Raw genomic sequence first — 13166 nt, 5'->3', positions numbered from 1 at the left:
ATCCAAATAAACGACTGCGAACTCATTTTTCAACGAGCTCTCGGAGCTTCACTTCCAGTTGGAAAATAGTTGTACTGACTCTGCTGGATTGATATCTGCTATGGCTACGAGGATGAAGATCAAATATGATAAATATTGGGGGAATATTGAGAAGATAAATAGATTGCTATTTGTGGCTGTGATCCTTGACCCCAAGTTAAGTTGGCCGTTCTAGAATTTTGGGTAAATTCCGTCCTCGAGGCACTGAAGGCTGCAGAGTTTATTAAATTGTTAAAAAGTGATGTTGATGACTTATATCATCACTACAGTACTAGTGCTCAGCCTTCATCCGCAGTTGGTAGCTCCTCACATTCGAGGCCGACAGGATTGACAGTTTCCTCAGGTGATACTGACTCATCTGTAGGGGTTAGAGGCAATCGTATTATACATCAATATCATCAACTCATGTCAACAAGGAATATTATGCATTGTATATCTGAGGTTGAACGATATTTTATGGAAGCTGTCGAGACACCTAGTAATGTATTTCAGTTATTAACTTGGTGGAAAGTTAATTCCACCGAGTATCCAGTCCTTTCCCGTGTGGCCCGAGATGTGCTAGCCATTCCTGTCACTACAGTTGCCTCAGAGTCGGCATTTAGCACTGGAGGTCGCGTGTTGGATGCTTATCGGAGTTCATTGTCACCGTCAACTGTGGAGGCCCTCGTTTGCACACAGAATTGGATAAGTGAAACGCCTATTGGACTAGATACCGTTGGCGTTGATGCCGAGAGCTATAGGCTTGAATCGGGTAAATTTATATGCTTTTAAATGATGATTTAATTATTTTTAATGTTTCTAACTTCTAATTTTTATGATTTTATAGATCTAATTGTGAATGCTAACATAATTACCGATGATTGAGAGTCTGGAAGGGACGCTACTTGAGAGTTGGGATGGAGTTGAGAGAACCTCCTTTCTTGGTAAGAATCAAATATTCTTTTACCGTATTCAATTTTTTATTATCAATTTTTTTTCATCTATTGATTGCTACTTTCTATTTTCATTTCAAGCATGACCAATGGAACAAAAAATATTTAAGTGAAATCCGTGTTTAATCGAATTGTAGTTATATTTCAAATTATAGTCATATTGTTATTACGTTATAAATGAGACTGTTATAACTTATGGCTACATCATACATGTTATTTACTTTTTAAACTATTTATATAGTTATATTTATGTAGTTATATCCCGAGCAAAGACGTGAGATAAGTACTCTTTATTCTATAATTTCTATTAGTACTTATCCATCCTCTCTTAAACGTTTAGAATTTATTATCCAACTGAAATTAATCGAATTATAAAAATTCGTACCATCATTCTTTTTTATAAAATTTTAAATTTATGTAATTTTCAACTCATGAGTCATGAGTACTTTTAATGCTAAATTTCAGGCGGACATAAAACAAATTAAAGATATAATCAAAATTCAGTAATAAAATCAGAACGAATATTTAAATTATTGAAAACTCTTGAATAAACCAAATATTTGTAGATCGTTTTACTTTTAAAAAAAATATATATGTTGCTCACTATCTGAAACGAAATTGAACAATAAAATTTAAATAATAATAAAAAAAAGAACAAAATTTCCGAAATTGAGTTCGGAAATTTTATTCGGAGTCGGAGCTCCGACCTCCGTTCGGAACTCCCTCCGAACTCCGATCGGAGGTCGGGGCTCCGACCTCCGTTCGGAGTTCCAATCGGAGTTCGGAGCTCCGACCTCCGATCGGAATCGGACTCCGACTACGTTCGGAGTCAGAGTCGGAGGGGAAATTCGGCTCCGACTTTTGTCGGAGTCGGAGGTCGGAAATGACAACTCCGACTCTGACGGAGTCGGAGCCCACCCTAGACAACATGCCCTAATCCTACGCTTAAATAGCGTTCCTGCTACCATTTCTCACCGTTACAAACTTTGCATCCCTTTTTGAGCGGCTGTGGCGCCTGCGCTAGTCAAGAATCAGAAGATCCACTGAGCCGTAATGCCTGTAACTGTAAGCTCTCTCTCTAATCGTTGTCCAATTGTTAATTTTTGTGCTAACCAAGTAAGAAAAAAAGTGTTATTATTTGGCTTCTTTTTTTTCCTGATTTTTGTTTTTGTTTTGGGGTTTGTCAAATTGAATTACTTTTTCTTTAACTATCAATGCAGAAGGCAAAAAAGAAGCAAGAAAAATCAGGGGTGAGAACAGATGTCGACCCTCATTATGTATGTTTCTTACTATCCTCTTCGGTATACTTATCTTTTTTGATTATATTTTCTGGGTGTTCGAAAAGCGTATTGTATAGGCACGCACACACAGAGGCAGACACTTGCGCTGATTCTAAATTGGCATGGCTGTTTCTGGGATTCTTTGACCATCAAATTAGGTCATTTTAGGTTTAGTAATCATTATGCAATAAAGATGTCCTATTATAAATTTGAGAGTAGAATTGGAAAGAACAATGAAGTGTTTTTTAATGAGTAGAAGAACAATAAAGTATAATCAAGTTCACAATAATTTTAGTAGATAAGTTTCCATCCACTAACATATGTCCATTAAATTTTTTGGTTAAGTACTCAAAAAGTTTTTTACCTCTTTCTTGCACTCCTAAATACTTTTTTTTTTTTTTTCCTTTTATTAAGTAACTTAGTTATTTTGACTAGATATTAGCTTTTTATTCCCTTTACATAGCAACTTAGGCTACAAGGACATTTTTGTAAAAATATGTGAGGAACCCATGTTGGTTATATGTTTGACACTAGAATATGGGTTTCTCTAATTGTTTTCATGGAAAACGTGCAATGGGGTGTCTGGAAAGGAATAAAAGGGGGAAAATGTTTCAGATATAATACAAGTTCCCTTTTGTTTCTTTTTGCTTTTATGTATTTTGATAGTTAATGGTCTGGATGATTATACCTGGTTATGCATATGATTCCTTTTTTCTGTGTGTTTAAGGCCTTGAACGGATTAACTATATTCCATTGAACAATATTGGAGATTGGACACCTTTGCAAAAACCACACCCCTTACTTTTACCTTACCTATGCTACCCGTGTTAAATAGTCAACAAGATTCCAAACTCTTAGTAAACCCATTTCATTGGAGAAAGCAGAGCATGGTAAGCTGAAAGTTATGTTTATTAGTCATATTTTTATTCTAGGGCTTTATAGTAAGCCATATGTGATTAATCTGGATACTTTTTCTTGTCATTGCTATTGGTTTTGCTTCGTTTTAAAGGAATTTTTATCACAAGGTTGTGAGTTCTGTTGAATAAATTTTACAATCTTGTGAGATTTATGCTAATTAATTCGTGTCCATCACTAATTTATCAACAAGTTATTGTGCATATCGTGTGTCCAAGCCTCTAGCTTTACATTGATGACATTACATTAGACAATGTCATGGGGCTATTTATCTAGCTGGCTGAATCAGTAATTGCTGAACCAGTCTATTCTATGTTCCATGTTTACACATGTTGCCCCAACCCCTGTTAACAACACTCTTGAACACCATGCGCAGGGACTAAAGATAAACAAGATCATTGATGCTGCCATGAACAAGTATACAACCTTATTTACCTACAATGCCCTCAGACCTGCTCTCAGGAGCCACATCGAACAATATGTTTGTAAGAAGCTCTCTGATTTGCACACCCCTGATCACCCCACCTATGCTCTGGTAATACTCTCTTTTTCTTTGACAGTGTTCTCCATTATTTCTCTGATGATTTTAGATGTCCTACCTTTACATGACAATTTGTGTAGATGATACGAAGGGCGATTGAAGGATTGAATGGGGAGGGATCAACTGAGGAAGCAATATCAGAGTTTATTATAAAAGATGTTGAGGATCTGCCATGGGCTCATGAAAGTTTTTTGAGGCATCATTTGAAAAAGCTTACTGAGACGGGGGAGATTCTAAAAACTTCTGAAAACTGTTATATGCTTCCTGTTGAAAACGGTAATTTTTATCTCGAAGGAAAGCATAGGCAGTTGAATGGAACTGAAGACCAAATTGATACATTAGTAGAACAAAAGCCTGCAGCAGCGCAAAGTGACCAAGAGCCAGAGGTCAATGAAATGGAAGATAACAACCAAGTTGCAGAAGATGTTCAATTGCTTGAGGAACACATAGGAAAACACAATGAAGCAAAACTGCTAAAATTTGAATTGATTAATGAACAAATTGAAGGACAGAAAGGTGAAGTGATTGCAGAGTCATGCCCTTCTCAAGAGCAGCAACATAAACAGCAAGATGAAATGAATTCACAACAAGGTCATACACAAAGGCATGAAATTGAAGTGGTTGTGGGCATTCTGAACGCAGCAGAAGACAAAACTAAATCGACCGGAGAACAAATTCAGGAAAAACAAGCAGATGGTGTCATTCAAGAACAGAAAAATCAAGTAATTGAAGATCGAAATCTGCCGCATGATTGCCAAATTAGAGATTGCTCCAAACAGATTCCATATCACGATGAACAAAGTCTACTAATTGAAAAGCTGATCGAGCTAGAAGGACTAGAGAATCAAATGACTGGGAAACTAAATGAACCACAAACTGAAATGAGGCACAATATTATTGGCCTTAGGTTTGCCTCTTACTAGTTATTTTTATGTTTATTTTCCCTTTTCCTTTTAATTACTGACCTCACGCTTGCTCCTTTTCTTGTCTAATAAATAGCGACCTGCAATTATCCCAAGAGTCAGAAAACAATGAAGCTATTATGACGAACCAGACTTTTTTTCATATAAGCCACGGATTGGGAAATGATGTTTCACTACTTACATCAAAGGTGAATGTTAAGATATCTATTTGAATGTTGAATGATCCTTTTCAAAATAACTCATTGAAGATTTTTTTTAATCTCTTCGAATGGTAGGCTAAATGTATAGAATTGTTGAAGAGGACAAAGAAGATTGAGGAACAGCTGATGGATATTATTAATTCATCAAGTGTGAGGGAGGTGCCAATGCATGACACTAAATTCTGTGATGGATGGACAAAAGAGGGAAAACATAAAGAAGTCTGAGCAGAAGCAAGAAGTTGAGTTTTCTAGTCTAAAAAGGCCTCCAGAACAAGAAGTAGAAGCATTGCAGGAGTTATCTCAGAATCAAGTGAGCAAGTAAAGTTTTGTGATCAGCATGAGGCGTCAGAATTCCGGCAAAAATCAACTGGAACTTCCTCAGCTGTGCCAACAAATTCAGGACAGCTTGAAGATGGGACCACAAGAGGTTGAGAAGTCAGAGAAAGGATCACTTGGTTTACAGGCAATGTAAACAGCAAATTTTGGGCAAAGGGCATCACTGAGAACTGTTCTCATTCTCTCAACAATGACTCAAAGATAGCTTTCGTGGATAAGAAACTGAAGTTTCCTGTAGACCTCCTAAGACTTTGCAGTCACGAGAGGCCTTTGTAATTGTTGCCAGTGACAAGTTCTCTCGATGTACCCTTGGATTTCAAGATGCAGGAAATCCTCCACTTGTTAAATCATCATGACTGGAGCCATCAGATCAAAAGGAGCGGCAACACTGGAAGTGTCAAGGCCAAGGTGCTTACCTTCTGGAACTTGCCATTAATGATACCACAATGGACGCCAAGGGAAGCCTTAAAGTCAGATTTTTTCGTGGGATGATCAGCATCATCTTGAGCAACAGCTGCTAAAGCATCAACGCTGAGATACGCCTCCTAAATCGAAGGGAGACAGATCTATCCTTGCCCGCGGCCAATCAGAATCAAAATAAGCACCAAAACGCAAAGTGTTCAGACAGTAGAAGGCGTCCTACACCCAAGACAAAGGCACGTTCAGCACAACTGAATAGTAATCTTGGATTGTGAGAATTGTAATGAGATATGGTAATAGCCAGATAAAAGAGGGAGGGTTCTAAAATTAAGACCAGTTTTAGCTACAACCATGGAGGCATCGTCGTTGTCACTGGAGCAGGAGCAACCACTACATCGAGGGCAAGGAGGCTTGGGGGACACAGACATCATGATAAAAGCACCACTTGGTGTCAGCAGATTCAACTTCCTGTAAAATCTTGAGTTCTGCTGTTCCATCGCCCTCCAACGGGAACAAAATGAGAGCATCTTGCATTCAGACGTTGTAAATATTACTTTTACACCTAAAACCTAACACGTCAGCGTCTCATTGTTTTCTTAAAAAAAAAAAAAAAACATCCTTCACCGAATCATTACCCATTCTATGAAAAGAGCTTTGGTGAAAAGAGTAGCAAGCGAAGAAAGTTAGAAACTATGGAAGGTCCACGGATCCGAAAGGTGAGAGTATTCAGATTAGAGAAGATGAAAAAGATGAATCGTCCCTCAAAAGAAGCAAACCCAGTCAATGCATCGTCTTCTTATAAAAATTTGAGAAGGTTACGTTAGGAGGAGAGAGTTTTCCCAGAGCTCGAACAAGGGAGCAAAAGCTCGAGCGTACTGGGTGGTCAATGTCAAATTCATTTTGGAAGTTTTGCAATGAACTAAAAGCAGTTTAATCAACTGTTGGTCCTTACTACCGAGCATTTGAGGAGAAATGGCCGATCCAACGAGACGATCTTGATCAAATTATTTTGAGCTAATTGTTTTTCAGATTTGATTTGGTTGACGAGAAAACGTCGAAAAATACAGAGTTTGTGCTACAGTGTCTGCGTTGTGAAGTTTGGATTTCGAAGTGCTGGGAATTACTATCAAGATTGAGCCTTGAGATCGATTGGTTGGCGAGGAAATCTCACAAAGGGGCAAAAACTCTAGTTTTTTTTTTTTTTTTTCCTTATCATTATTATTATTATTATGATTTTAAATCCTGAGAGCGAAGTTTAGGACTTCAGAAATAGTATGTCGCTTGAATTTGTCATACTGTTAATGTATTTATTTATTTATTTTTAATTTTTTTGTATTTGATAATTAAGAACATAATTTTTAGTATATTGGTATATTTTTTTATTTTTTAAAAATATTTAAATATATTAAAAAAATATAAAATAAAATAAAATAAAAATATAAAATTATGTTTGACGACACGCCGACGGCCATTGCTAGACAACAACCTAAGAGCAGTGTCATTGGTTTCTAACAATCTTGTAATAATAATGTAAGAATCAAATTAAATTATTAATTAAAATATAATTAATGTAATTGTAAAATATGAAAAAAAAAATTATTAAAAAAAATTATATTATTATTTTGATAAATTTAACAGCTAATTTAATATGAAATTATGGCTATAGAGGTTTCAAATTTATAAAAATCATGTACTTTTATCAAATTTTAGAGATAACTTTAACGAAGTCAATTCTAGACATTACTCTTAGTAATTTGGAAAAACAAAGAGAATAGGACGAGACTTTTGAAGGAAGTTTAGGACTTTGAGAAAATTATTGTTTGGGAGCTGAGATTCTGAGAAAATAACTGAAGCTTGTCTAGATTGGAACCTCTCTAAACCCAAACCCAGACCGCAACTTTCTCTCTAAACCCAGCTCTTTCAGACCGGCTAGAGGGGGTGGGAGCTTCGGCTCCTTCCCCCTTCACTCTTTCCTTCTACTTCTCTGATTTTTCTTTGTATTTTGTTTTTTTTCTTTTTCATTTTTTCAGGCCAAATAAAGGGAGAATCGCCGTTCGTGGTCTTCGGAGTCCTTATAGCCAACATGCGCCCCACTAGGAGGTTTCCCAGCTGCCGATCTACACGTCCACCGAACACGGCCCCAACCGGAGTGGAGCGTAGCCTGCACGCGCGGGACGAAAATTCCGAAGCTCGTCGGCGCGTGGCCCTCATGCGCCACCAAGGAGCTTTATGCCGTTGCAACGCGCGGCAGCTTCCCAACCGGCGACTCTGGATCTCCCAAGACCGACCGTCGGTTTTCCCTTCCGAAGCGTTTTTTGTGCACTGTTTTTTCCTTTTTACAGTATTTTCTCTATGTAATTTATTTATGCATTGTCTTTATTTTCAAGAAAACAAGAAAACCCAAAAACATTTGTCCCTTCGGACTTAGGTCCAAAGGGTGTTGTCCCCCCTCCGCTTAGTCGGTGATGTTGGGGTTTGGTTTCTCCATACTCAACCTAGTTGGGTATGGAGTTTTATGTTTGGTTACTGTGAACTCTGTTGGGAGCAGAGTTGTGCTATCTCTTAGATTTTGATCTTTAGAGATAAGCCGTCTGGACTAGACCATATCAGTCACAATAGTGTACTGAGATTCTATTAACGTTTATAAATGACTTGTTGTTTGAAGTCAAAATTATATGTCCTCTTCAATAGAACGAGATCCTTTTTATCAAAAAAACACTGAAGCTTGTCGGTCAAGAAATGGTAGCCGGGCAACGAATAGGAAGACGAACGTTTCTTTTTCATTTTTTCCAGAAGGAAAATAATTGGATGAGTCCCAAATCATGTGCCTGCCCATTTATTTTATTTTATTAGTTTTTTAAAAATCAAGAAAGTCATCATTAATAAATTTGATTTTTTTAATAGTTAAGAATTTTTAAAAAATACAATTGCATTATAAACATATTTTTATTAAAAAAATAATATTTATAATTATAAAATACGCAATCATCACATTTTAATTTAGAAAAAATAAATAAATATAAAATTATTTAAAAATTAAATTTTTAATAATAAATTCACTCATTTTTAAAATAAATAGATGATACTTATACAATTTATTACTGTATTTAATATTTTAAAAATATATGTATATATCTATTAAAAAATATATTTAATTTATAAATAAATTAATTTTATATATGAACATAATTTTACATCCAACAAAACAGGTGTATTATATTAAATTACTCTAGTTTGCAAAAAAAATAGTAACATGTTTCTTAAATAAATGCAAATAAAATTCTAGACCATTGAAAGTCTGGGAGGGTACGATCTTATCCAAAGTGCACAAATTTCGAAGAGAAGACGGAGGAAGATGGGTCATTTGCCGTCCGATGCCTCTGATTAGGTTGATTTTGGACAGAATGCTCTGTTTGCTGTCAAAATAATAGAGTAGACTTGTCTTCAGCTGCAAAAGAGGCGGAGAATGGTAAAAGAATATCTGTTGCGTCGCTCGTCGCGAGTAATGCTACTTATTTATCTATTTTTTATTATTTTATAATATGATATTAAATAATTAAAAATTATTTATTATATTTTATTTATAAATTAATTATTTAATATTATATTATAAAATAATAAAAAAAATATGAAAATTGAGATGATAAATATATATATTTTTTTATTAGAAATTATTCTCCGCACCTATAATGGAGACGTTATATACAAGCAAGCATACTGCAACCAGAACTCTTATCACTTTATCACGCAGTAGTTTGTTTACATCACGACTATCTCTATCACTAAGTAGTGTTTGAATACTCTTCTTCATCAGGTTGTTCTTGTGTTGGAGCGACGTTGGTTTCATTAAATTTATTTTTGAAATTTAATAAAAATATATATTTTTTTTTAAAATTTAAAATCTCTCTATCTATAACTACATATTAAATTAGTCATTAAATTCATCAAAATAATAATAATATTTTTAATTTTTTCTTTCATATTTTATAATTACACTAACTATATATTAATTAATAATTTAATTTGATACTTAAGTTATTATTTCTTAATTAATTTTTTACCCCAACCTTAGTTTTTATATAGTTTTGTAATTTTTATTCATTGTTAGACTTATTACATTTATTTGAGACGTAGAAAAATATTAAGTTTATAAAGATAATTGTTTAAAAAAATTTTAAATTCATGTGATTTGAGCAACGGTATCAATGCACAATTTTCTGTGTCGTTTTATTTTTAGCTTCATGTATCAAAACGACAATGTTGAAGTCAAGTCTCAATACGCAGCGTTTAACGGGGTCCAGCAAGCCGCGAGCATTCATTTCACGCGACTTAAAAATTAGGATTCTCTTCGTCAAAGGTAACAGTAGGTCTTCAAAAAGCAGGATTGATAAAATAATACCGACAGTCATGAACGGTAGATCTTGAGATGAATTGAAATTTCCAAAATTTCAGATTTGAGTATACAATAAATCTAATGCAGTGATTTTAAAACGAAATCTATAAGATTCGACCCAATGATTCAAGTTGGATAGGGTTCGAAAGTGACAAGCCACACCAGAGGCAGACGCAGAACTCCTTAATAATTCGCAAAAACGTACCAACAATTCATTACACATCATCATCATCATCATCGACCCATCAAGCTCAATCGATAAAACGCTCACCTGCAGAAGCCATCCCACAAAGCTTCCTCATTTTTCTTTTTTACGCAAAGCTTCTCTGCATACAACTACAATGGCCGTGCTTCGTTACGCAGAGATAATTGTAGCATTTCTCAGCTTCATTATGCTTTCCTATTGGAGAAGGAACCGACACTTATCCATCATAAACTGGCCGGTCGTCGGAATGCTTCCGGGGCTACTTCAAAATGTACAGCACGCCCACGAGTACATAACTGGGATTCTGAAACATCATGGGGGTACTTTCGAGTTTAAGGGTCCTTGGCTCACTAGCATGAACTATTTGGTCACCAGTGATCCTGCAAATATCCACCACATATTGAGCAGAAACTTTTCCAACTACGAAAAAGGGCCCGTGTTCCGGGAGATTTTTGAACCTCTAGGTGATGGGATTTTCAATTCTGATTCTGACTCGTGGAAGAACCAGAGGAAACTGATTCAGTCGTTGATAAAAAACAACAAATTCGAGTTGTTCTTTCAGAAAGTTGTGCGGGAGAAGTTGGAAAAGAGCCTTATTCCGGTTCTGGATCGCGTCTCAAGTCTAGGAAACGAGGTGGATCTACAAGACGTTTTTCAGCGTTTCACCTTTGATAACATTTGCTTGATGGTTTTGGGTTTTGATACCAATTGCCTCTCAATCGATTTGCCGAGTGTCGCGTACGAAAAGGCCTTCGACCAAATAGAGGAGAGTATCTTTTATCGACACGTTGTGCCAGAAAGCATTTGGAAGTTGCAGAGATGGCTCCAAATTGGAGAAGAGAAGAGGCTAGCCGATGCTTGGAAAGTGTTTGATCAATTTATCAACAGATGTATCTCATCCAAGCGTGAAGAACTGAACCGAGGCAAAACCCAGAAGGTGGAGACAGCAGAGTTCGACTTACTGACAGCTTATATAGAGCAAGGAGGAGGAAAAATGGATGGTTTTGCAAAACCCAACAAGTTTCTCAGGGACGCCGCTTTTAATCTCTTGCTGGCAGGTAGGGACACTGTAAGTGCAGGCCTCACCTGGTTTCTATGGCTCGTTGCAACTCACCCATCAGTGGAAACTAGGATTCTCGAAGAGATCAGAGGAACTTTGCTCGTTAACGAGATTGAGTGGGGTATAGATAAGCTGAGTGGGCTAGTTTATCTCCATGGAGCCATATGTGAGTCCCTAAGACTTTTCCCATCCGTACCTTTAGAACACAAACATGCAGTTCAATCTGATGTTCTTCCTAGCGGCCATTGTATTGGTCCAAATACGAGATTGTTGTTCTCTCTGTACTCAGTGGGAAGGATGGAAAGCGTATGGGGCAAAGATTGCTTAGAGTTCAAGCCGGAGAGATGGATTTCGGAGAGTGGAAGAATTGCCCATGTACCATCTTACAAGTTTATCGCATTTAATGCAGGTCCCAGGACTTGTCTGGGCAAGGACATGAGCTTCATTCAAATGAAAATGGTTGCCAGCACCCTCATTTGGAACTATCATGTTCAGGTGGTTGAAGGTCATCCTGTTTCGCCGAGCATCTCTATTATACTTCATATGAAACATGGTTTGAAGGTTAATTTAAGCAAGAGATTGATTTGACGAAAATAAATTTCGCAGGAGAAAGTTATGGTTTGTAATTTTACCTTTCGTTTGTAATTTCTTAACTTTCTTAGTTTATGGTTGGATCTTTTAATTTTTGGTACGTGAGTTTTGCTCTTTATGTTTATCTGTAATCTATGTGTCTGGTCGTAAATATGGTTTTACTTTATTAAAAGTGAGACTTATCAATAAAATTAAAATACTGTTATCTTCTTAAACTAAATAAATAAATAAATAAATTTTGGAGCAAACTAATTTGTACTTTGTTCTCCAAAAGTGGTCATCAAAATTAGCTGCAATTAATGAATTAAATGTGGTTGTTATTAAGTACTGATGAGCAAGGTAACTTCAATAAGGTAAGAGTGAAAAAAAGCATGTCTCTTTTTAGAGCTATCTATCTGTGCCTTTTTTACTTATATACCTTATGTGGAAACCAGGCTTTCCATTTTATGTGCCATACAATACATAACTATATACTTAAAAAGAGAAATGTTGCATATATGTGCATTTAATTATTTTATACTAAAAAGTAATAATTAATAGAGTATATAAAATATACGTAAAAGTGATTAAAGTGACTGCACGTGAATGGTTCGGAGAATTTCTACTGCTTTGTCACGTAAGAATGGTTGTATCATATTTGGATAAAAAATTTGGATAAAAAAATAATATTTATAATTATAGAGTGTGTAAGCGGATATATTAATTTAAAAAATATAAATAAATATAAAATTTATATAAAAAAATTAATATTTTAATAATAGATTGATTATTTTTAAAAAGAGTATATAGTATTTATATAATTCATTATTGTATCTAAGATCTTAAAAAATGTATGTATATATATATATTAAAAAATATATTTAATTTTTAAATAAATTAATTTTATATATGGACATAATTTAACATCTAACAAAACAGATGTATTATATTAAATTACTATAGTTTACAAAAAAATTGTAACATGTTTCTTAAATAAATGCAAATAAAATTTTAGAGCAAAAGTCTGGGAGAGTACGATCTTATCCAAAGTGCACAAATTTCGGAGAGAGGACGGAGGAAGATGGGTCGTTTGCTGTCCCATTCTCTGATTAGGTTGATTTTGGACAGAATGCTCTGTTTGCTGCCAAAATAATACAGTAGACTTGTCTTCAGCTGCAAAAGTGGAAGAGAATGGTAAAAGAATATCTGTTGCGTCGCTCGTCACTGAAGAGGGTATAGTTGGCATTTGGGGGTAAAAGAGTTTGCAGAGGGAGCCCCATGGTTAGAAATTATTCTCCACACCTATAAGCGCATCAGTATTGACGTTAATTTTATCAAAAGTCTAATTAAAT

The 13166-nt window shown here is 35.4% G+C and overlaps 2 protein-coding genes across 2 annotated transcripts; both read left to right on the top strand.

Moving 5' to 3' along the window:
- The first annotated feature begins 1899 nt into the window (after positions 1-1899).
- Positions 1900-5321, top strand: LOC121249174. Its single transcript, XM_041147880.1, has 6 exons — positions 1900-2036; positions 2192-2248; positions 3543-3701; positions 3788-4614; positions 4707-4818; positions 4906-5321. The coding sequence occupies exons 1-6, from the start codon at positions 2025-2027 to the stop codon at positions 5053-5055; spliced, it is 1317 nt and encodes a 438-aa protein (XP_041003814.1). The 5' UTR covers positions 1900-2024; the 3' UTR covers positions 5056-5321.
- A 4915-nt stretch (positions 5322-10236) lies between these two features.
- LOC121249171 (alkane hydroxylase MAH1-like) lies at positions 10237-11870 on the top strand. The gene has a single exon (XM_041147877.1). The coding sequence runs from the start codon at positions 10321-10323 to the stop codon at positions 11830-11832; it is 1512 nt and encodes a 503-aa protein (XP_041003811.1). The 5' UTR covers positions 10237-10320; the 3' UTR covers positions 11833-11870.
- The last annotated feature ends 1296 nt before the right edge of the window (positions 11871-13166 follow it).

The sequence above is a fragment of the Juglans microcarpa x Juglans regia genome, chromosome 2D (assembly GCF_004785595.1).
Source record: "Juglans microcarpa x Juglans regia isolate MS1-56 chromosome 2D, Jm3101_v1.0, whole genome shotgun sequence".
Taxonomy (NCBI): Eukaryota; Viridiplantae; Streptophyta; class Magnoliopsida; order Fagales; family Juglandaceae; genus Juglans; species Juglans microcarpa x Juglans regia.
Note: the sequence above shows the minus strand (reverse complement) of the source record. Positions and strands in the feature narration are given on the sequence as shown.

Excerpts from the sequence above, each read along its gene's own strand:
- LOC121249174 (XM_041147880.1), top strand. Across the intron at positions 3,702-3,787 it reads ATCACCCCACCTATGCTCTG|ATGATACGAAGGGCGATTGA; the intron begins GTAATACTCTCT and ends CAATTTGTGTAG. Across the intron at positions 4,819-4,905 it reads TTTCACTACTTACATCAAAG|GCTAAATGTATAGAATTGTT; the intron begins GTGAATGTTAAG and ends TTCGAATGGTAG.
- LOC121249171 (XM_041147877.1), top strand. The coding sequence starts at position 10,321 with ATGGCCGTGCTTCGTTACGCAGAGATAATTGTAGCATTTCTCAGCTTC.